The following is a 24772-nucleotide window of genomic DNA, read 5'->3' on the forward strand; positions in this document are numbered from 1 at the left end:
ATAAAGATTCGAGGTGCTGTATCCCTCTCGTTTTGGTAATTATTACCTTCCTGAAGCTAACAAAGTACCTGTTTTACTAAAAGAGCATTCTGCATTGTAACCTCTGCACTTTTGATAATCTTATCCATAGCTTGCTGTACAACAGTTGGAGAGGTGGATAATTTGTCTCGAAGGCGCTAAATTCGCTTTTTCTGTTACTCTAGTTAATGTAGATTTGCAGGGGTCTTTCCAATTCCAAAAGACTTATTGCTATGTGCCGTAGATGGTGGAGTTGGTGTTTTAAGCTAAATATCAAGCTTTAAAAAAACAGTCTCTAGTTGTAGTGGAACAAGACCGGTTGCTTCAAAGCCACTTTAAATATTTAATAATAATAGAGCTTGGTGATGAATTAAAGAATAGATAGCCAAAAAGTCTGGTTTTTTAATAGAGTGGATTCCTTTCTGCATCATCTCTGCAATCTTGTCACGGGCTACGCCTGTATGTTGCTCGGCTTCACCTTCGCTGCGATTGACACATATGATTGGTCCGCTTATCGTAGTCACATGACACCTTGTAGTATGAGAACGCACACTTCCTCCCCTTTACTTTCTCCCTTTCAGCGATTCCTCTTTGTGTATATCTAGTTATTAGATAGCAAGGCATTTCGCCCCTTTACATTAGGAATCGCTCGCTATCTTTTCACACTGAAATAGGAGCCCTCATTGGTCTTATTGGATTGGAAACCCGTGTGGAACGCGGCGAACGAATCAACGGTCAACGGTCAACGGTAACGGTAACGGTCAACGGAACGAACGAGCCACAGCTCCACCATAGCTAGCGGAGCTAAATGGTCAGTCTAGAGCACTTTGGATAACACATCGGACATGACATTGGAAGACTACCACGAAATGGCTGATACAGACATGCACGAGGGTAACAATGGTCAGGAGCTCCCTGCATGGGTGCAGGCGCTCCTTGAGGCTACTTAGCTTCAACAGCACAACAGATGATGCAAGTTATAGAGCAACAGGATAAGCGTCTTAATAAAATGGTATCCCTTTTACTAGACCACAGAAGGAAACAGCAACTGACGGAGATAATGCTAAGAGACCCCGTCCCAAGCTCCCCGATCCGGCTAAGTTTTCAGGGGAGGATCTCTCCCTGTTCCCCAGTTTCTGGGGCAGTTGCAGGCTAAAATCGAGATCGATAAGTTGTCAATCGGAGTAGGGAAGGATCTGGTTTGGTACGGATTTGGTAGACTGGAGGGAAAAGCAGCGGCTCGCATTTATCCCTGGATGTCAACCTATAAAGACAATACCACCGAATTTACCACGGAGAAGCTTTACCAACAACTAAGGACCGCTTTCGAGGATCCCGCCTTAAAGGATAAGGCCCTGAACCAGTTAAACACTCTCCGCCAGGGAAACCGGCCCTTCGGTGAGCTACTATCGGACCTTGATCGCCTCCTTCTCGAGGCTGGGGGCCATGGTTGGACAGATGACGTCAAGAAGGGATACCTGCGTGCGGCTATTAATCAAACCCTGCGTGATAAGCTTATTACTATTAAAGAAAAGCCTACTTATGAAGATTACTCCCTGCAGGTAAAAGCATCGCGGAGCGCCTGAACGAGTTTAAACGCCTTGCAGACCGCTACCCTGGTAGGGGTCTACCCCCAGCGGAACCCGTCCTCCCTCCGAACGCACCCCTATTTCTACAGGCAACGAACCTCGCACTACGGCCACTGAGACGGATAATAATAAGAAGATGGATTGGGAACCCACTGTCACCAAGTCCTCTAAGCGTGCCAAGTGGGTTGGAAAAGACGAGTTGGACCACCGCCGGAAGATAGGCCACTGCCTCCGCTGTGGCTCTACCAAACATTTTGTTAAACTCTGCCCTTTTCTCCCGGCCCGCCGCCCCCAGCCACACCAAGTGTCTCTGAAGTTAATGTGGAAGACGCCCTTCTGGAAGGGACGACGCTATTATAGAACCTAAAAGGGGACAGACAGGGAAAAGCCATGCTCTAGTAGAAAGACGCCTGCTGGAGCACCCGGGAGCTGGCTCTGTAAGGGAATGGGAGGAGTTTATAAAGAACAACAAGTTCAACGGTCCACCCTTTGTAGTAGCATCTCAAGTTAATGGCGAGGCTAATACAAACATGTTAATTGACACAGGGTCAAATACCTACGGAATAATCTCCTCTCGTTTTGTTAACAAGAACCAGTTAGCGCGCGTTAAGATCAGACCACAGGGTGTTTGGGGATTCGAGGGTCCTACTAGTAAAAAGATCGAGAGCGTGGTAAAGTTATCACTTGATATTGGGGGTTACTATTAACCCTATATTTATTTATATGAGGCTCCCCACCTCACCGACCATGATATTATCCTAGGGACTCCGTGGATGAAGTCTCAGAACGTGATCCCTACTCCGGATCAGTCAAAAATAATTTTTCGGAACAGTGGTATAGAGGTCCCCTGTGGTCTTGGGCTGGGAAGGATGGCAGATATTAAGGTTATCTCCGCCGAGGCTTTCGAGCTTTTAAGAAGGCGGAAGCGGAAAGGGGCTAAATTAGAGGTTTTCGCAGTAAGCCTCCAGGATATCGAACGGGCACTTCGCCCCCGAAAACACTCAGACCCCAAGGATAAGCTCCCAGTTCACTATCATAAGTATCTTGATGTCTTTAGTCGGAAAGCAGCCGAAATCCTACCCCCACTGCGAGGTCCCGATATCGATCACAAGATAGAGCTAATAAAGGATGAAAACGGCAAGCTAATGGAGCCCCCATGGGGCCCTATTTACGGGTCCAGCAGAGAAGAATTGCTTATCCTCCGACACACACTAAATAAATATCTGGATAAGGGCTTTATCCGGGTTAGCAATTCACCTGCGTCTGCCCCTATACTCTTCGTCCGAAAGCCTGATGGCTTACTACGCTTTTGTGTTGATTATCGCGCGCTTAACCGAATAACCAAGAAGGATCGTTATCCCATGCCTTTAATCCAGGAGACCCTAGATCGCATTAGCAATGCAAGATGGTTTACTAAGTTGGATGTTATCTCTGCATTTCACCGTATTAGAATAGCCAAGGGCGACGAATGGAAAACAGCCTTCCGGACACGGTATGGGCTTTTGAGTGGCTGGTAACTCCTTTTAGTCTCGCGAACGCCCCAAGTACATTCCAATAGTATATTAACTGGGCGCTGCGGGACTATATCGATGAATTCTGCTCCGCCTACATTGATGACATCTTAATCTTTTCCTCGGGAAGCTTGCGCCAACACCGTGATCACGTACGGAAGGTATTGAAGCGCCTCCGGGAGGCCGGGTTGCAGGTTGACATAGACAAATGCGAATTTGAGGTCCAATTAACAAAGTACTTAGGATTTATTATCGAGGCTGGGAAAGGAATCCGCATGGATCCGGATAAAGTCAGCGCAGTATTAGGATGGGCAATTCCTACTTCTGCAAAGGGAGTTCGCTCATTCCTAGGTTTTGCAAACTTTTATCGGAGATTTATTAAAGACTTCTCGAAGATTGTTTCGCCTCTTACAGAACTCACAAAGAAGGATACACGGTTCCAATGGACAGAAGCTGCGGATGATGCCTTCCAACTTCTTAAAAGCTTTTACTACCGCACCAGTCCTTATGCAGTTTGATCCGGAGCGGGAGACGGTTGTGGAAGTAGACTCGTCGGGGTGGAGCATGGGAGGTGTTCTATCCCAGTACGATGATAATAGGTTGCTGTGTCCATGCGCTTACTTTTTAAAGAAGAACACCCCTGCAGAGTGCAATTATAAAATATATAACAAGGAGTTGCTGGCGATTATCCGCTGCCTGGAGGAATGGGAATCGGAACTTATAAGTTTGCGGCAGTTTCGAATTATCACTGATTACCGGAATCTAGAATACTTTACCACCCAGCGCCGCCTTACCGAACGGCAAATGCGCTGGGCCCATCTACTAAGCAGATATAACTTTGTAATATCCTATTGCCCAGGATCCCAAAATGCCCGCTCCGACGCCCTATCCCGCAGGGAACAAGACTTACCAAGGGATACTGATGATGAGCGTGTAAGCAGCCGGGAAATACAGCTATTTAAGCCAGAAACTTTTAGGGACATGGATAAAAGCACCGTTAAGACCGTCTTAGTCCTGTCCACCACGAGCAACAGCGAGGACCACGAATCGGCGGCTTTACCACTGTTGGAGGAGCAATGGCAGGAGGTAGAGCAAAAAAACAACCAAAGAAAGGAGCTAGTGCACGCAATTTAGAGCAGGGCAGCTTAATTCCCCAAGCACCTCCAGATAAAGGTCCCTATATCGGAGTGCGGTCTGGATAGTCAAGGACAGCTGCTATTCCGAGAGCGGCGCTGGGTTCCCCAATCAGAGCCTTTAAGGACACGTATTATTCAGGAAATGCACGATTCAATCCTAACTAGACATCCCGGACGTAACACCTTATATGCGCTTATCGCCCGACAGTTCTTTTAGCCTCGAATGTCCTCCGATATCCGTCAGTTCTGCCATAACTGTGATCAGTGCGGTGCCAACCAAGTATGGAGGGATAGACGGCAGGGACTGCTAAAACCGCTCCTAATACCTGACCGCAAGTGGGAGAGATCTCCATAGACTTTATTGTGGGACTCCCCGTATCGTCAGGTTGTACAAATATCATGGTTATCACAGATCGCTTAGGAAAGGGGTTATTATCAAACCTTGTGAGAACATTGAAACAGAGTATATTGTTCGGAAGTTCCTGAAAGTGTTCTACGCCTACCACGGCCTACCATCGGCAATCGTCTCGGACAGAGGTGAGCAGTTTGTTGGCGCCCTTTGGAAGCGCCTATGTAAACTCCTGCAGATAAAAAGGCGTCTCTCTACAGCTTGGCACCCCGAAACAGATGGAGCGACAGAGCGAATAAATACTATTATTAAAGCTTATCTATATTTTTTGTGAACTATACTCAAGATAATTGGGCATTCTTGTGTCCCGCTGCGATGCTCGCACTGAATAACAGAGACTCTGCATCCACTGGCGTCAGCCCCTTTTCCCTGGACCACGGATATCATATGGAGCCCCTGGACCTCCCTGAAGCCCCAGAGGTTGTTCAGAGCCCGAAAACACCAGCCCAACGTGCGGAGGATATTGTTAGCAAACTAAAGGCGCATTGGAGTTAGCCCAGGCGGCCATGGCCGCGGCACAGCTTGCACAGGAGGAATATACCAACCAACACCGGAATACAGCACCTCAGTACCAAGTGGGAGATAAAGTATGGCTTGATCTTCGGAATATTAAAACTAACCGCCCCTGCAAGAAACTGGACGCCCAACATGCCAAGTTTACTATTATTAAGCGTGTGGGTTCCCACGCCTACAAGTTAGACACACCAATAGCTATTCACCCTGTCTTCCATACTATGTTACTGCGTCCGGCAGCTAAGAATCCACTGCCGAGCCAATCCCGACCTGACTGGCAACCCCCGGGGTTCCTTGTGGATGGCAAAAAGGAATACGGGGTAGACGAGATTCTGGACGAGCGTCGGATCCGTTGGGGGCGCGGCTTTAGGCACGAATATCTAGTTAAATAGACAGGTTATCAAACGCCCACCTGGACGGCCGCTCACAACATGGAAGACACAGTCGCACTGGACATCTGGGAGTCAAAAGGGGGTCCCACCACGACTCCCTAAAAGTCGTGGGCTCCGGGCCCACAACTTCTCCGGGGGGGGATAATGTCACGGGCTACGCCTGTATGTTGCTCGGCTTCACCTTCGCTGTAATTAACACATATAATTGGTCCGCTTATCGTAGTCACATGACACCTTGTAGTATGAGAACGCACACTTCCTCCCCTTTACTTTCTCCCTTTCAGCGATTCCTCTTTGTGTATATCTAGTTATTAGATAGCAAGGCATTTCGCCCCTTTACAAATCTTTTGGCTATAAAGGTACTTTAATAGTGAGAAGCAGCTCACATCTAGTGGCTGTAGAAGGTGAGAAGAATAAGGAGGTAAATAAAAGGAATAATCCCTTTATCTGTACAGAATTTATTAAACTCTGCTGTAGCATGGCTACTATGTCCATCCATAACTAAAAGGCGGTATCTCCCAACTGTACGTGGCGCTGTATACGGATCAAAGCAATTTTGTAGCCAATCTAAGCCTAGATTGTCATTCGTCCATCCATTCTTGCTCGTAGAAATGCGATAGTCTTTTGGTATATTTTTATACCACTAAGATTGGTGATTCTCACCGGCAAGAATAATCTGCGGTGGTAATACCCATCCGGTTGCATTAATTCAATAATAGCAGTAACCCACTCCCTATTTCCAGGCTGAACTGCTTTGGCTTTGCTTTGTCTTGTCTCTGAACCACAGACTATTTTTGCAGTTGATATAACACCTATTTGAAACCCTGTCTTATCCATATTGTAAATATCTTCAGTACAGATCCCATATTTTTGTATAGTATCCCGGAACCGCTGGAACCACTCCTGGATAAGCTTTGGACTTTCACACTTTGCCCGTTGATAACTGTACTTTCGGGTATATTTTAAGCTGATATCAGGATGGCGCTTAATAAATCTTGATACCTAGTGGTTTCTAATAACTAAGGTAGATTGGGTTCGCGCAGAGAGAAGCAGCTGAGCTAGATAGCGTACAGTTAATATCCAGGGAGGTAGGCCACGACGATCCATATCAATAATCCATAAGATAAGAGTTAATTCTTCCGTATTTGTTAATTTTCGACTATTAGCAACTGATTCCTTGCGAGAGGTAGTGCCATTTAAACGCGTCATTAAGGTGCTCGGAGGGACATCAAATGCCTTAGCTGCAGCAGTTTTAGATTTAAAAGGCCTTGCTTATAAGCATCTATAGCCAATTGTAAACGGCCTTCTTTTGAACTATCGGCCATAGCTCTGTGGTTGGAGATAATAATAATATTTTGAATAGCTTCGTGGTAAGCGCGTTGTTTGGTGGGGACCGCCCAGCTCGGTGGTCCACCCAGCTCGGTGGCCGATTACGTTAAAATAATAACTATGATTATATTGACAATATAATCATTATATTAGGGTGCAGCATTGGGCGTTCTCTTTAGTAAAATCTCCAAGTGTTATCTGAACCTAAATACCCCAGAGCATCGCTCTGCCCAAATGCCAGAAATTCTCCAGCTATATCATATGAATTGATAAGGACGGATACGCCACTGTCATTTTCCGAGGTGCGTTCAAAAACCGAGATCTGTTCCATATGGAGAGGGCCAGAGTGTGATGCTCGGAATGGGGCACTTACAAAAACTAGCTGGGACGAGCTCGGGGATAAACACAAAGTAGCTGAAGCAAATACAGGGAAATGGCCCAGTTTGTGAGGCCGGGAAGATATTTGAGAAGTGGATCTGAAAGCAGAGAAAGTAGGTGTGGATAAAGGCCCTGCAAGTAGTACGAAGTATAAATATTCAGGGGCATTGGCAAATGTGGATAAATCCAGTGTGGATAATATGAATATGGCCTCCCGCAGAACATTCATTCAAGTTCCTTCAAGCAGACACCGTGAATTTCCTTCCACAATCGAGCTTGGCAACCTACTCCTGCTTACAGCAACAGTGATCGACCTATCTGTCTATCCAACCAGTATCTTCAACTTCCTCCTAGTGGTAGGTCTCCTGGTGATCCGTCGACGACGTCGTGAATTCCACCTCCCTCGACCGGAGTATCGCGCCATGGTATCCACCATCCGACGGGGCCAAGGGGGGAGATGTCAGTTTCCAGTACGGAACGTATTTGGTTGTGGGGATCGGGCTGTAAGTATCCCTGATGTTTTTATTAGGCTGTTTCTAATTTGGATAGACTTCTTCTCTGTGGAATATAGTACTATATCTGGATAGAAGCGCTACCGAAGTATAAAGGATATCAGTATCGACAGTCGCTGCTGGAGTTTGACGACGGTCGGTGGTTCATAAGCTGGCTAAAGTGTCGAATACGGATCTGGAAAGGTGGGATGAGCATCATGATACTGTTGGGAGATTGCGGTATCGTGGGATTAGTAACTAGATACAGAGGATGTGTGAGGGAGATGACGTATGCAAATTGATATTTTTCATATACAACGGAATATATCTATTGGTAGTAGATTTACAAATGATTGATATGATCACTGTTATCAAAGTGCACTCACTGATCAGATCTATTGAACTGTTAGTTCAATAGTCGAGCATAAATAGTCTACAGGTGCCATCATAGTCATGACTATCGTTCATAAGCTGCTAACAGTCTGCTTTGGATTGCATGGGATTTTATAAAATAGGAGTTCTAAGAACGTAGTTTCTGCAGATTTTATTAAATCTAACTGCTGGTGGGGCAGGGATGCTTCTATTTCCATGGCCAGTACAGGCGATGTTTTAAAAGTTCCTAGAATCTTTCTTAAAGCCGTGTTTTGCAGCTTCTGGTAGTGGTCTACTAAATACTGTTGGCCTTTCCACTATAAAGGGACTCCATAGTCTGCAATGGAGGAAACACAAGCAATATAAAGTTGTCTCATGGCTTGGAAACTTAGCCCCCTTTCTGTGTTAGAAAGCCTCGCTATTTGGTGAAATATTCTAGTTGCAGATGCAACTCTAAATTGGACATGTTTTTTGAAAAGGAGTTTGGAATCTATATAGATTCCTAGCCATTACCATCGGGCTTGGTTTGACTTTGATATTGTTATCTAGTCTAACTTGGGTGTCTTCCTTTTCTTGATCCGGTTGTTTAGAGCTAAAGTGAATAAGCTCTATTTTATCCTAATCAAGTTAGATATGGTCTTTGGCTCCTTTTTGAAATATTGAGTTAGCTACCAGCTCTATTTGCCTGCAGTTATTTTCTAGACTTTTAGAGCTAATAGTTAGGCATATTATAGATAATTAGAGGCCCGCAGATACTATTTACTAGGGGGCTACATGCAGCCTACAAAAAGGTAGACAGAATTAAACGGAAGCATTACCGATCCACAGATAAAGAATGCAGGAAGGAAATGTGGGGTGGTATGCCAATTCATGCATTACGAAAAGGCCACAGTGTGCCCTATTAGTTAGTAAAAGCCACCGCGCCACCGAAAGGTCCCGAAATAGCCTGGTTGCGAATGCGGCAAACGCAGACATTCGGAACGGACCGAACGGTTCCATGGCACTTCTTGTTAGGCACTTGAATCTGGATTTCGTAGTCCTTCGCGCTCGAGGTGGAGAAGCCAGCAACTCCCTGTATATTCTTGACAACTGTAGCCGGCTCAAAGGCGCCTGGGTCGTTTCCGCCACTCGTAAAGTCGACATCGGCTACCAAGGGACCCGCGCCATCTTGATTCACCTGAATAAGCTCAATCAATATAGGAGTCTTGACAAAGGGTCGACAAACATGCCTGGTGATAGGTTACGGTGATTATGCCATTCTCGTTGGGAATAGGAAGACCTTTAGAGGCGCCTTGGCCGGCATACTTTTGGTTCCCACTTTCCTTGACAATTCCGATATTGCCGCCGCTAGCAAAGTCCTGCAGGCCTAGAAAGGGGGTCAGCTAAGGAAGTCCTATATAAGATGAAGTAAGGTATATATACCGTTAAGAATCGTGCCACCAGCATTGGTAAAAGCACTCGCTATGTCGTTGGTTATATCGCGACCTGTCAAAGCATTAGCTTAAGGGGGATAACAATGGCTAGCTAAGAGAGGTCACACGTAGACGAGCCATCGCAAGAAGTCCGCGCGCAAGAAGTCCACGCTTGCTGTTGCTATTATCCAACCCCATGTAAGCACTTATAACGGTAGCAGGATCAACAGGGCCACCGCCGTTGGTCCGGCCGAGTGCGGAGGCTTTGCTGCCATCCATCTCATCGTCTCTCATAATGGAGGTGTCCTTCTGCGCGCCACAGGCTGCCGAGGGACAGTCACGCGGCACGCCATCCATGACTAACATCATTAGACGAATAAAATTGGATAGGGAATGTATCATACGGACCTGTCAAGCCAGGCATACATGTGCCGTTTCCATCACATATTAGTGTAGGCAACCCATGGGCAACTGTTTGGCCCACCAGGAGCCCGATCAGAGTCAGTGCGCTGGAAATCTGCATGTTGAAAAGAGTGTATCCCAAATGTGAAATGAAGGAAAGAGAGTATTGAACAACAGAACTAAGGAATGAAAATTGGTGGATCAGAATATCGGAAGCCTGGTTCGAAAGATATTGGAGATCAGGTCGCTCTTTAAATATTCCGCACGCATCCCCGAGTCCGCATCTGTTCATGGATAGGAGGCTAGGTCTAAAGAGGCAGCGATCTTTGGTGAGCCAACAACCGGCGAATTAAGTGCCCTTGGTGTGGTAGCGAAATGATTAAAGATAGTAACCGCTTATCGAACCGACGTTCGAACATGCCTTGAAACCACACAGGAGAGGTCTAAACGGGCGTAGCTCGCGAGGTTAGTTCAGCATGTCTGAGACTGAAACTAAACTATAAAGTTGTTAGGTAACTGAAAATCCCAGTTGTTATTATGTGGGAAGGTTTGAATCCGAGCTCTGTCAGGAGCCACAGTTCCCCTGGTATGTCGGTGTGACATCTCGCGTGCCCAAGAACATCCTAAGCTGCTAGTCTCAGGCGCAGCACACTTGCAATCTATATCGCCCTCAGATGACAGCAGTCTACGTGAGCCGGGGTCGGTCAACAGTTCAGAGCATCGAAGTCAGCGCCTGCTATTTCAGTTTTGCTTCGTTCCATCGGTTGAAACCCTAATTTTCAAATCTTAAACGGGTCGTGGTTTCAAGTTTTAGCTCGAGCGTACTATTCTAGACCCATTGGTTGAAGTGAGCAAGAATAGAAACGGGGATGGTCGGTAGACGGAAGTGGGAAGGGGGTCGGGGGTGGTCCGTTTTTAACCCCAAAATGCCTGGAGCATGGACTGGTTTCGGGTTGGACGCGGCAACGAGACGGCAGTGGGTAGCTGTGGCTGGATAGGGTTTACCGAGGAATTAGCATGGTAGTAATAAACAACAGTCGCATTTAACCCGCGCCAAACTTTTACAATATGTTATTCCCATCTTACTCTATAAGATTCTGTCTTCGAGCATAATATGCCCATAGTAAGATACTGGTGGCGGAGGTGGCCCCAGTAAACTAAACAGTTCGTGTTTGTTAGGAAGACTAGGATTGTAGCGCCATCCACATAACTAGTCCAATGGTTCCTCAGAGGCTGGGAGGCCGTGATAGAGTAACGACAAAAACATTACGCGAATGAGATCCCCATTTTATGGGGAAAAAATACTAAACTTAGTATTATCATATGCACAAGTAGTCATGGCATTCAAACATTAGGGTTTCTTTACACCTATGCCATTGCCCGCCCAGGACACCCCATTCAAAAGGTTTGAATCGCTACCTATTCGTATCTACCAGCAATGTGGCCGACCAAGGGATTTACCGTTTAAAAATAGGGTCCGTGGCATAAACAAGATGGTACTATTTCAATGGCTACTTGCCACGCCTTGTTTCTCAAGCCGATGGACCTTGTCGGGAATTCAAGCTTCGCGTATTATACTTAAACTTCGAACAGGCATTTCCTATGCTCTACTGCCATTGCAATGCTGAGTAATTCTGCCAGTATGAGGATTATTTAGTGAAGTTAGGCCGGTTAATACTAATCGGTCGTCCCCGTCCTCCGCATCAATAGTGAAACTAAATGCCTAGCAACCCCCAGAACGTGTATTAAACTGGGGCTACTATCCTAGATAGCTCTTGGGAACTGCATCCCATCATTTTTTATCTGTCATGGGGCCGCGACCCATCGTGGTACGGTAAGATACATAGAGATCTACGCTACACAGATATAGTGCGCTAATGGGTGTAGTAAAATAACATTTCCTATTAGTACTTTAGCATGTACTGTGTCGCTCCATCTGCGATTGGATCACTAAATGATAATGGTCGTAAAGAGACTTCCCCCTCTCTACGAGGCCGGCTAGTCCGTTCTTTGGAGGTGCCCGATGTCGTGTCCGGATATGTTGCTTCACGTTATATTTCCGTGTGAGTCTCTTGTTACAGATCGGACACTGCACTCTATTCTCTCCACGGCGCGCATATCCCGGAACTTTGATTGTGGCCCAACATTTGTGGCTAGCAGCAGATACACAAGGACACATATCTGTTGTTATAGTTCCTTTACCCCCCTGAATAATACATTCCTGGATCCTTCCACAGCTACACTGATAAACCCGGTTCCAAACCCAAAGTTTTACATCACTACTGCATGATACGAAGTCCTATGTAGCAACTATGTACAGTGGTGGTGTTGTCATAGATAGGCATAGGCTATGCTGCAGATTGAGAAATTGGGTTATGAACCTTGTAATTAGTAGTGGACGTCCTCACTCCGGAGGCATTATGATCACACAATGGCAACAGGAAATGGCTTCGAAATAAAGTTCAGACCCTCTGCCGTATCCTAAACTCACCAGTTTCATATTCTACTAGCCCGATGGAGCCCAAAATGTGCTTGCGGCTCTCTCGGGGACATGTTGCCAAAACCCGACGTGACGTCGCCCGTACACGCCGGATGAAGCCGTTGCGATGACTACTGGTTAGTATGTGTCCCCCACGGGGAAGGCCGCATTCCCACTTTGTATCATGAGAATCTACAATAGTGCGAGATCAATGTGCCTTGCCCGAGAGCTCTCTATCTGTGGATGGCGCTGTGCAAGCCCGTTGCCCGCGAGAACGAGCTCGCTCCGGACCCCGCGGCTGGCCTGGGGGATTGTTCCAACATCGCTGGGCTGGTGGCACGGCTACGGTCTGGGCTGCAACATCAGTTTCCAAATCCCAAGGCGGTTGCTGCCAATCACCCGCTGGACCAGGAAGCGCCTTTGAATGGCAGTGAACCCAATTTTCAGCCCCAGACGGGGGACTTTCATGCAGGGACGTCTCCCGACCGAGAGAAGAAGAACCCCTCCCCCTCCCCCCGGGGGATGAGGTCCATATATTCAAATAAATGATCCAATACCGAGACAAGGCACGGAGATAATCAAAAAACACCTTTCATTGTACATTATAGGCTCGCACGACAATATTACTATTAGTTAAATCCCAAAAAGTTCCCTTCAACCGTTCAAACCCAGCTACCCAGCACATTTGCAAAAAAAAAAAAAAAAAAAAAAAAAAAAAAAAAAAAAGAAAAAAAAAAAAAAAGAGGACCCTGCGGATGCCAAGAGTGCCGTATGAGACGATGTGTAACCGCGAGCGTTCTGTCGTTCCGCCATCCGGGTGATCCTAGGATGGCGCCACTCCTCCCCTGCCCGCGGCCACGATCGGTGTCGGTGCCGGCGAGGCAGCCGGGTTTTCATTGTTTCTGCGATTTCACGACTGGGCGCCATGGATGGGTGCGATCGACGATATGAGCGCCATCCATCAGCCATCGCATCGCGGGGCGGGGGAGCAGATTCGCGGCGCGCTTCATAGCCCAGGTCGGCGTACAGTGAAACTGCGGCGGGGTCGCAGGAGGTGATCGTGGGGGCTCGGCAATTGGGACAGGAGAGTGCCATGAAGATAGACCAGAACATAAATGGGTGGGCCGACGATAGCCTAACTTAGTGGGGCATAGCTCAGCCGCTCGCGGGCCGTCCCAAACAAACCACACACCCCCAACCACGCCGCTTCTCCAGAGTGCACCCGCTCTACAAAGTAGCTGCTCCCAGCCATTTGCTGTCGGTACAATAGCTGTGGCATGATTTTCATGAAAGCTCGCGAGCAGACGCATACTTTCGGTTTGTCTCCATCCAGACAGTATTACAATGCCCGGCGACAATTTTTGCCCTCGTCAGGGCCCCCGAGGTCTCAACTATCTTGATACATATTGGGCTCTGTCTGACACAAGAGGACGTCGACAAGTGAGTGCTACCATTGGATCGGTCATGGACCCAAGACCCGGACAGAATAACTGGTGGAAGTGTCTGGTCGCGAGGGAGGTAGTAGTAATAGTAGTAGTATTCATTAACCTGTCCTAGCTCACATATAAATGTCGCCATGCAGGGTCGCGCTGACATAGTCATCGCTGAGGAAGCCGCGGTGTCACTGCTCAACCCCTGACGGAACCTGTGCCTCTTAGTCCGCAGTATGCCCTTCTATCCTCTTCTATCGCAGCGAGGGCTGTACCCTAGATCCCACTGTCTCACCGCAGCCGCCGTCTCAGTCTCCCAAACGCCTTCTGTGTATCTCCGTACCGTTTTCTGGTCTGCTCGACGGCCGCAGGTGACCTGGTCCTGCGTCCGCTGGGATGAGCTCGCTTCAGGCAGCAGCCCAATGTCCTTGTTGGTTATCTTGCGCTGGCCGAAACAGGCATCTCTTCCTGCGCTTGGATTGTGACCCCTGTCGCTGCAGAATCTACCGCTTGAAACTGCCCGAGCAGGCCTGTTTTTATTATAAAATCCGCCACTGCCACGCTTGCTTTTGTCTCCCGTATCACTGATTTATAGCCCTCCATCCAGACACCGGCACAGCCTTTCCATCGAAGCTCCCGTCTTAGCTCCATTCGCAGGTCGGTCAGGATTGGGCACGCCATAAGCAAGTGCTTAGGTGTTTGGTTATTAAGATCGCAACTACAGCGCGCCGATTCGCGCATGTTAATACGGCTAAGATACCCATTAAGTCCAATCCTCCCTGTATGCACCTGCATAAGCACCGAGCTGGTTACCTTTCAGAGACTTCCCCAGTACCGCAAGACGCCCTTCTCTGGCGCCTTGATCAGGCGCTTAGTCGGTTGTCCTGCCCTTGCCCGTTGCCATGCCTTGGCCCACTTGGCTTTTAACTCCGTCCTGATCCTCCGCTTGGCCGCCGATTGCAGCACAACTAGTTGTTATCCTCTTAGAGGTCCCCTTTGCGCTGCTTTCTTGGCAAGCTTATCAGCTGCCTTGCTCCCAGGCACGCCCTGGTGAGCCGGGATCCACTACTATATTACCTGGATACCTTGTTCTTCGCATTAACAGAGCAGCTCCAGGCATCCCCATAGGATCTCCTGTCCAGAGACTAACCGAGGTCGCCTAATTGCTTTCAGAGCTGCCTGGCTGTCAGAGAATATCTGCACTTCATTGCAGGTATAGCTTCTCCACCGCTGTATCCCGTGACATTATTTTACCATCTCCAGCCCCATCTAGACACCCCGTAGCTCTGCTGCGTATACCGTGGTCGTAGTTTCTAGGCCAAGGTAGTTAGTTGTTTGGGTTTTTAAGTCTGGCACCACTGCTACAGCGCCAACTTTGCCGCCATATCTACTGCCATCGGTGAAGACACATAGCGGCTTGATAGTTTGTTAAAGTATTTAGTCATGACTTTTTATTACCTCGGTGCAGTCCTTGATCACCACGTCCGGAGGTGCACGCCACGGTTCTATAATATATGCCTGCTTTGTCTCCTATCTTTCTTTAACCTTTGGTAGCGGCTTAAGACACCCACCGCGCTTACCGGTGTGTGCATCCATTGGTGTCTACCTACTGAGCTTTTTCTCCTCCCCGTCGCGGGGCATCTTTAGACCGCCCGGTATTGCGTGCTGTGGCCCTGTAGCGATCCGTATCGCTGCCTTTTGGCGAGCTGTTCCATCTAGAGCCCTATAGATAGCAGATAAGGTTTAGTATTAAGTGCCTCCGTGGCCGTAGACCGAAAAGCACCACTAATTATAACTGCGGCTCTTTTCCGTATAGATGCAAACTGCGGAATAACTGTACCCCTCTCCTTGGCTGTTATAATTCCCGGCTGGAACCACGTAACCACTGCGTATAGCATCTGTGGGATAACCACAGCCTAATATATTTAACGCATGGCGCCCAGAGACGCGCCCCAGGTTGACCCCCCAAGGCCCCGAAGTGCCACGAGACTCTTCCTTGCCTTGGCCACAGCCTTGGCGCGATGAGTGGCGAACGTGAGCTCAGGGTCTAGCCAGACACCAGATACTGCTGGGCCTCCTTGGACGACGCCACCATGGTGTCTCCCAGCGGTAGTAGTGTGTGCTGCGGCTGAATATTTATATTTAGATTAATAAAGTATAGCAGCTTATATTTAGTCGGTGTAAAGACAGAGGCGTGTTTAGTAGCCTATCTCTATGCCTTCGCGGACGCCCTCTAAAGCTTAACAATTATTTCTTGCTCTGTCTGCCCTGCCCTACGTAGTTCATGAACAGAGCTAATAAGTAGTTACATAAGTATCTACAGAAGCTTCATAATCACCCAAAATATCATATTCTACCTCGGAACAAACCTCATCTTCGACTCCCTTAACAAAACAGTAATAGAAGTCGGGCCATTCAAACCCCTCACCGGATCCACTTAATCATCCACGCTCACAGGATAATCCCAAAAGTGACAATCAAATATAACACAATAGTGTAGACCAGTCTAAACACCAAATGCGAAGCGATACACATGCGAGACGCATACCTAAAAGCGAACTGTTGGGTGTGGTTTCACTCGCCGAGCAAACTCTCAGGATAGAAAGACCAGGGGTTTTCAGGACGGAGGGATTTATTTTATTAGTTTGCCTCCAGGAATTATAGAAAGGTTTATACCGAGATTACACGCCCACACGATACGAAACACCATTGTCCCAGCTGGGATGGTCTTCTCTTCGAATATACTACGTGGGCAGTCTTCCTGTGCATAGCGAGTGGTAAGACCGTGTAGAAGCGTATGAGTATTTTGACCAGTGCTTGGATGCACTCCACTTCCTACGTTTCTGTGCTGTCTTAAGGACTGTTTCGTTGTCGAACTACCATTGCTATATATTCTGATGATGCGCGAAGAATCAGATTGCCCATGCTATAGTTCGTTGCGTGTTATCGGCGCCCTAGAACTGTTAACATATGCGTATAGAGATAGGTTAATTGACATACAGTCTATCATGCTTAAACTAGTATTGAGCAGCTCATTGCTGGATAGCCCGGCAGACTCCGGATAGCGCAGTGCATTTCCCCGAATACAGGGTATACCAGCACTACTCTGCACTTTCGTCGCAGAAAATTTGACAACTCTCTGTTATACGCTATGCGTCGCTGATCAATATGCACAGAATAGGCATTGGTTTGCGCCAGAGGATGGGCTCGTGTAGACGCAGGAAGGGCATGCAGTTTGTGAGATTCTCAGATGTAGATATGAATCGGGAGATTTCCCTCTCAACGGCGTTGATTTAAGAATACAGGGTGACATCTTCGAGGCTTTTGGTAATTGCGACTCTAATATAATTTTAGGTTACAATTTTGTAAACTTAGGAAGACTGGGTGTTACTTAATATCTGTACATCACTTATGTATCATAACTTGCCGAAGGGTACATCCGAAATAATGATCCGCCAGACGGGTCTCGCGCAATCCCCAATAAAATATGTATTGGAAGAATTTTCTTTCTTAGGAAAACAAGATTAAGCACGTAGGATCCCAGCTGAGGTTATCTAGGCAACCCGGTATTTAATATGGAAGAATGGTACCTGCTTTATAGGCTCCCCTCCCCGTAAGAATGGAACTACAGTCCAAGCATACAATGCTTCTAGTATCAATTTAAGCTGCAGTTGAGACATCAGAAAGGATCACACAAGTCGCAATTACTCACTTCAAGCCGCTTTCCGGTCAAGCCACCGATCGAGACTTTGCTTACTTCATTGTCGGGCTTACCGATACAGATCATATGTGATAGATCAACAAGATATGCATTGTCACGTATGCGTTGTCATATGCGCAATGTTCGGTAATGATTCTTGGTCGGAACATGACCAGTTCTCGACTTATCGTTTATAGTAACGCAGTTAAACAACAATAAAAGTTAAATTTTTAATATCTAAAATTTCTATATGTTGTCTTGATCTGTTCGGAGAAGAAGAGGTCAAGGATTAGCCTCCAATTTATTTCTCGTACGAGATATAATGATACTTTATTATCTTACATAGCTACCGGCCGATCTAACCGGCCTAGTAGATTCTTCACATAAGCTGCTGTACTATTAGAAAAAAAACTAGTATAGAAAGCTAAAGGCTTTGCATTACTCTTGCATATACATATTTTATTTAGGTATTTAGGTAGATGCCCACAGTCGCAATGTAATAATGTTCTTAACCGTAGGTTAGGAAGAGAGATATGCTTATATATGTTACAGGCTGAACCTGTAACATACTATATAGGGCGCTAGATGCGACTGATCGAAGATCAGTCGTCTTTTACCTTTTTATATGGTCAAGTGGTTTTATCTCTGCTAGCGCAGAGACAACCAAACCATCACAATATATGCCCACAATATTTTTATTAAAAATATATCTATGGAGTAGGCCACCACCATATACACTCCCACTTAACAAAAAAAAAATCAATTAAAAATCTAGGCTTGCAATTGCTGTCTAAAAAACATTTTGTATTAAGCTCACCTCACCAGCTAGGAATAAAATTTATAGACTAACTGTGCTGTTAACTATAGGCTGAGCTTATATTATATATTTAACCATGGGTAGAAATATAATATATCTCTGTATTGATAATGATGTATTACTTCTGTATGCGGATTTGCAGGTCGGACATGCCACTCTAGAACTTAGACAACAGTATTAATATTAGTAGTAATAATATTTATATATATAAATATTTTGTATAGTATTATAGAGATGTTATAGCCAAGCTCAGGATCTTAACTATTCCACCGGACTAAATGACCACTATATCTGATTCCAATGGGATTAGATATTCCTGAGCGCCTTATATTGAATGAAAGGGAAATGGTAGAACTCCGAAAGAGTAGGTCAAGGAGACACTTTTAGACAGTTCAGAAGTTGTGGGCCCCGAGCACACAAGTTCCTGGCAACCAAAGAGAAGACAACATTCCTTCTACGCAACTGCGTTCCGTGGTCTGTGAGAAGGTTGTTGATTGTCTATTACCTCTTCGAACGAGGACTTAAGATAATAGCTATCCATACAAATGTCACGTGCCAATCCCCCGAATTCCTCCACTACAATATAGTAGCACACTGCAATGTTAGGTGACGCACCATATCTAACAAGAGAGTATCGTGCAAAGGTTCTGTATAGCATTGTTATAGTTAAAAATAAATATAATTAACTATTAATTACTAATTTATTTAGTAAGTTATATATCATATAGTAGACTAGATTAGATTAATTTAGTAAAAATTATACTGCTGCGGAGAGGAATAAGATATCCGCATCATATCCGCGCGGATTTAGATGCAGATAAAGATAGCATCTCAGGTATCTGGTGTATGAGTATATGCCCCAGTCTAATCATAATACTGTACATAGCAGTTCTGATACTACTCCTTCTGTTCCCTTATAGTAGCGCTTAATTAATCGGCTCTTCATCTCGGAAATGAGGCTAGATAACAGGTAATATTCGAAGGGTACCTCTCCATATCTACTTTAGATGATAAGAGACCAAATACTTACTGAGAAACTTAATCCACGACAAAGAGACTACCATTTCTCACAGCCTCTACTTCTTGAAAATTCGTGCGCCTCTGCCGTGCCCACTCATGAATCTTGTTGAAGTTCCGGCAAGTGTGACGAGTGGCTGTGTTAAGTATAATCTTCCTATCCACAAGGGTCCATTCCATTGGGGTGAGATCCGCGTGGCACTGGATTGCCTGGCGTAGATGGTTGATGCAGTGTGCTACATTTGTGAGCGAATTAAATTGCAAGGAGAACGACATGTAAGTGTTCAACGAACCTATATGATCTTCGCGAGATGGGTCCTCTGGATGGTTGAAGACATCGTAGTAGTTGGGATACATTGCTTGACGAAGTCGGTTCTTGAACGTCCTTATGTTAGCTATTCTATCTCACGTAGCGTCATCATCTAGCATTTCAGTACGTACAAGGCAGTGAAGAGAATGGAAGACTTCGAGTCCAGTGAAGTAACGATCAGAGCCTGGCCACTGAATTGTTCTTCCATCCATATTGGCGTCCGAACCCTTCAGATCAATGTTTAGTCCTTGGTTCATTGTAGAGAGTCAGTAGGTGTATAGTACTTGTTTTGCACCATCACATCTATTATTAATGGAAATAACTAACCGGATAGAAGAAGATTCCACGCGCGATCAATCTCCGGCGTTGGGCTTCCAACGTATTCATGGCCTACATGGTCTGTAAAGTAGTTTTCGTTCTCATCTAACTTGATCCCGCCGTTGAAATCATATTGTATTAACTCGATTTCGGGTTTCACGGCTCCTATCCACGTAGTATTAGACTCATATTTAGCAATACCATGATGGTATGTGGTCCTTACCTAGGTCTGAAGCGAATCCGTTCTCATACGATGAATAGCTTGTTCGCGTATTGAGATTGCTGATCCAATACACCGAGCCCAATCCGAACCAAAAAATATTTAGCGAAATAGATAGGATGATGAGGAACTGTGTGGTTCCTTTATATCTATGGTCCTTGGGCCGTGAAGAGTTCGATAGTCTCAGGAGACTGTCGGATTCGCGTTCGTTTATTTCGTATTGGTCTATCATGGCGGATGCTTTGATGTAGTTTCAGTGAGTGGTAGAGTTCAACTCCAGAATATTTTGCATGTAAAGCACGTCAATTGAGTAACACCTTGAGCTTCGTGTCACTGTAGTCATACGGCCTAGCCGGCTTAGTATAACGTAATGCATGGTAGATTATTCTGGTGACTTATGAGATCAAATCGAATCACGTAATAGGACCATTACAGGTAGTCTTAATGGATTTTTGATTGAAAGCTTCATAGTCTGTCGGCTTGGAAATGTTCACAAGATCCAGATCCCCACTGTATTCGTCAAATGTCTATATTCTCATCAAAACTTCTATGTCACTCAAGACAACCTCATGATCAATACAGTCACCAAAAGCTGATGAAAGAAGATGATGACGAAAACGAGGAGCTTCACCAATACCGCCCAGCACTAAGCCTTATACCATGGACATGGTGGTGCCTACTAAACGCCGGACTCCTCCTCCTTGCGTTCCTTGCTATCCGGAAAGTAGCGACTCCACCACCTACAAGCCTCCACGACTTGACCTTAACAGACGACAACAAATCGTTCCCGTCCGGGCAGTTGACTTGGTCGCAGAAGTTTACTCCATTGCCTTGCGGCAAGTCTCCAACCGAAGCATTGGCGCGAGGCTGCCACTTTGATATCATTGCCACCGCATGGCTTCCCCCGAAGTGTATCGACTATGAATTAGTGTCCGAATTCATAGCCTCGTACCAGTGGCAATATTTTCCGAGTGCAAATGGCACGGATCCGTACTTGGATGATCCTGATACGCTGGGATCTCAGACGGGGCTCATCTGGACGACCCACCGCTGGCATTACGCGCACTGTCTGTTTATGTGGAAGAAGCTGAATAGGGCGTTAGTACGGGGTCGCATGACGGATGGGGAAACAATTAAGTTGGGACATACTGAGCATTGTTCTACGACGATTTTGAAGATGAAAGATCCGGATGTTATTGGGAGTATTGTGGAGGTTATTTACCCACCGTGTTGAAAAATCAATTAAACCAGTTGGGCATTCGTCTTCACCTAGCGATGCGTAGTTTAAGTCATAGTTAAGATGCAGTATATAACTACTTATGATCGATCTTATTTTGACCTTCGTCTTCACTAGAATATCTTTATAAAGAATCAAGCTTGACAAAGCTCCTTGTAAAAGGCATCTGTCTGAGGTTCCCTCCCCAAGAAATCAGTTAAAATATTCATCCCATCCCGGCTCCCTCCCTTCTCAAGAACAGTATATCGGTATCTCCGGCCCTCTAGATAGTTCATAGGGCTGGCCCTGAACACGGTATAGAACATATCTGTGGAATAGACCTTCGAGCTATAACATAACTTTTAGTAATCAAGTCAATTCTCGGGTCAAAAGAATGAATCTTACAACAAATAACTGTAGTACCCTGCATCATACTCCCCCAGCAAGTGTTGAAAACGTGTTTGACCATGACCCCAGTCGTCACCCTCTGGGCCGTCCATCGGTAAAATCTTAGCCAGGAGGTTATTGTATTTCGCCGAGATGTCTAATTCCTCGATCGCGTGGTGGTCATCAGGCTCGTGGACTACCATATCAAAGATACCAAAATGTAACTGACGCAGATGGAACAGTGCGCTGTTTATGTGTTTGGCTCGGAGGAGGCTCTCAATCATCGCGTCAGGCATTTGCTCTTGAGGCTGAGGTTTCCTATCTGCTCGTTCTCTCCAGTGGTCAAAATACTCCGAGGAAAGATATGAGTAGTGCCTGCTTAATGACCGCAGTACTGATGGTGTCCAGCACCAGTTCTCTAGCATCTGGCTCGGGGCTTCGCCAAAGTCCACTTCTGTCTCTGTACCGTGGAAATGCGAGTAAGTTGTCTTCGACACAAGATCATGGATCGCATGGCCCAGTTCGTGAAACAAGGTAACAACTTCGTCATGTTTCAGAAGACAGGGGGTTTCAGAATTAGGCTTGGATAAGTTGTATACCAACGCTGTGGCAGGATATCGGCGTGTGCCGTTTTCTTGGATAAAGCCCTACTGGAAGTCAGTCTTGATTTATAAGATGTAAGAATTGCAACAGACAGGTATTAGATTAAAATTGGCTGCATTCGCATATTTACCCTCCCGAAGGAAAAGATCCATATAAAAATACCCGACGAAGCCATCGTCCTCATCGGCGTTCCAGACACTAAAGACCTGCACATCTTCATGCCAGACAAGTGCATCTCCAGGAGTAGCTAGCTTGGTCCTTTCGTCTCTGGTAAACTCACTGAAAAAAAGACCAAATAAAGTCTCGCAGATCCTTAGCATACCCGTAATAGTGCTTTGAAGAGGAAAATATTCTGCAATTTTCCGTTGGTTCACCGAGTACAGCTTCTCCAACATCATTCGATGATAGTATTGATGATCCCACAGAAAATATCGGCCATCGAATGATTCTCCCCGGGACTCAAGGTCGGCCTCCTTAAGTTGCTTTAGCTTCTCGACTTCTCTCTTACCATTTTCTCTCAATCGAGCTTGTAAATCACTGAGAAAAGAATTCACAGTCTCCGGACACTTCGCCATCTTATCTTCAATCCGCAAAGCAGCATGACTAGGATACCCAAGCAGACGAGCCGCCTCATCACGCAACAGTATAGCCTCCTTGAAAAGGGACACATTCTGTCCACACTTATTCTCGTTAGCGATATAAATGCGTCTCCGCGTCTCACTGTGCTTCGCATATCTAAGCGTTTGAAAGAGGTCTGAATCATTAAACGCCACTCGGACCTTATCCTTATTGGCCTCTCCTCCTTCCCCTTCCATTAACTTAGATAGAAATTCACCCGGTAATCCATCTAATTCCCCAGCCGTAAACCAGATACCCGCACTATTCGCCTCGACCAAATTTCTCTGAAATTCAGCCTTAATCCAACTAAGCCGCGATTGAATCTCCCGAAACCGATCCCTCTGGCAACCAGCCGACAATCTCAATCCATACCGAACATAACCCATATATAACTTCCTCAACAGACGATAGGATTCTAGATCCAGATCTTCATTCTTGCGGAAGACAGCATCAACCAGCGCAAATAAACCGTCATCCATCATCGTCTCCATGTTGTAGTTATCCAGCAGATTCCGGGCCTCGATGGAGGCATTCCGCAGTTCGGGGTTGGTCGATACGGCTCTATGGAAAACAAGGATATGGGACTTGGTAGCCAGTGCGTTGTCGATGTGAGCAAGGGGTAGAATAACGTTGATAAATGTTGCGGTGTTGGGCTGCACGTTCCTTTTAATCTGGTGTTGGCCTTCTCGGGCACGCTCGATTAGATATTTGGTGTCTTGGGTGATTGAGACTGGGGTGGCTGTGAAGGTCGGGGGTTGTTGAGGTGGGTTTCGTTGCTTTGGGGAGGCCATTTTTGATGGGTTGGAGGGTTTCACTTTTTTGCTCTGAATGGGGGAATTGGAATGATTGGCATTGGATTGTAGGGACTCCTGAATTGGTTCGGACCTTCAGGAAGGATAGAGAAGTCTGAATTAATCTATATCGTCTGCTTACTAGATAGATAAGTACATGAGATCATACTATTGCACTATTACGTTATATAATATTAACAGCGGTATTATGGAACCGCAGGTAGTGGAAGAATAGTGTGCTACGACGTCATGGATCATAGTATAAGTAGGTCAGAATTCTATATTTATCAAACTATCTTATACAGAGAATTAGAGTTAACTAGGTGATATTATATGAAGTATAAGCTCTATAGAATATATGCCTTGCGTGTGATATGTCAGATGGTTTCAGGACTAGGATACCCGAAGGTGCCTTAGGCATCCTGGTTTTCAACAGAATATTATTTTCTTTGTTTAAAAAAATTTAAAAAAAGAATTTTATATTATTAGATATTAATTTTTATTATATAGAATTAATAATACATGTGGAATAACTATATTTATCTATTAAAATAAATTAACATAATTAGTTAAATGTCGACCAAAGTGGGCCAATATTACCCATTATTCAGCATCCGCTCGGTCCGACTTTATTCCTTTGTTTTCACCTTTTTCATCCAGCTCTCCCAGATAGATTCAGATAGTTAGAGACCTTAGAGACCTCAATTTCTTCAATGCATATCCATATTCTTATATAATCGGTGATACTAGCTCATACGCGTATTCAGCTGACCGACATTAAATTAGAATAAAAAATATAAGTTGTACATAGAGCCCATAGGCGGAAATCTGAAGCCGCTGCACATTACCAAGAGGGTGAGTTGCAACTTGCTTATAATCTAGATATAGATTATACTTTAGACTGACATTTATTT

The 24772-nt window shown here is 45.8% G+C and overlaps 6 protein-coding genes across 6 annotated transcripts; 2 read left to right on the plus strand and 4 right to left on the minus strand.

Moving 5' to 3' along the window:
- Positions 1–9039: 9039 nt before the first annotated feature.
- On the minus strand, positions 9040–10073 carry ATNIH1004_005752 (DUF3129 domain-containing protein; the record flags this gene model as incomplete). The annotated part of the gene is made up of 5 exons (XM_033570398.1): positions 9040–9315; positions 9383–9504; positions 9561–9623; positions 9679–9909; positions 9959–10073. 5 exons carry the CDS (start codon positions 10071–10073, stop codon positions 9040–9042), a joined length of 807 nt encoding a protein of 268 aa, XP_033426430.1.
- Positions 10074–12674: 2601 nt separating this feature from the next.
- Positions 12675–12980, plus strand: ATNIH1004_005753 (uncharacterized protein; the record flags this gene model as incomplete). Its single annotated transcript, XM_033570399.1, has 1 exon — positions 12675–12980. The coding sequence occupies one exon, from the start codon at positions 12675–12677 to the stop codon at positions 12978–12980; it is 306 nt and encodes a 101-aa protein (XP_033426431.1).
- A 53-nt stretch (positions 12981–13033) lies between these two features.
- On the minus strand, positions 13034–13526 carry ATNIH1004_005754 (uncharacterized protein; the record flags this gene model as incomplete). Its single annotated transcript, XM_033570400.1, has 2 exons — positions 13034–13040; positions 13180–13526. 2 exons carry the CDS (start codon positions 13524–13526, stop codon positions 13034–13036), a joined length of 354 nt encoding a protein of 117 aa, XP_033426432.1.
- A 5890-nt stretch (positions 13527–19416) lies between these two features.
- Positions 19417–20475, minus strand: ATNIH1004_005755 (oxidase ustYa family protein; the record flags this gene model as incomplete). Its single annotated transcript, XM_033570401.1, has 5 exons — positions 19417–19631; positions 19689–19770; positions 19837–19952; positions 20033–20188; positions 20247–20475. The coding sequence occupies 5 exons, from the start codon at positions 20473–20475 to the stop codon at positions 19417–19419; spliced, it is 798 nt and encodes a 265-aa protein (XP_033426433.1).
- Positions 20476–20766: 291 nt separating this feature from the next.
- On the plus strand, positions 20767–21477 carry ATNIH1004_005756 (uncharacterized protein; the record flags this gene model as incomplete). Its single annotated transcript, XM_033570402.1, has 1 exon — positions 20767–21477. The coding sequence occupies one exon, from the start codon at positions 20767–20769 to the stop codon at positions 21475–21477; it is 711 nt and encodes a 236-aa protein (XP_033426434.1).
- A 137-nt stretch (positions 21478–21614) lies between these two features.
- Positions 21615–23858, minus strand: ATNIH1004_005757 (M3 family metallopeptidase; the record flags this gene model as incomplete). Its single annotated transcript, XM_033570403.1, has 3 exons — positions 21615–21807; positions 21865–22493; positions 22542–23858. 3 exons carry the CDS (start codon positions 23856–23858, stop codon positions 21615–21617), a joined length of 2139 nt encoding a protein of 712 aa, XP_033426435.1.
- Between the last annotated feature and the right edge of the window lie 914 nt (positions 23859–24772).

This window comes from Aspergillus tanneri (genome assembly GCF_003426965.1).
Source record: "Aspergillus tanneri strain NIH1004 chromosome Unknown AapTan_4_pilon_pilon_pilon, whole genome shotgun sequence".
In the NCBI taxonomy this organism is placed as follows: Eukaryota; Fungi; Ascomycota; class Eurotiomycetes; order Eurotiales; family Aspergillaceae; genus Aspergillus; species Aspergillus tanneri.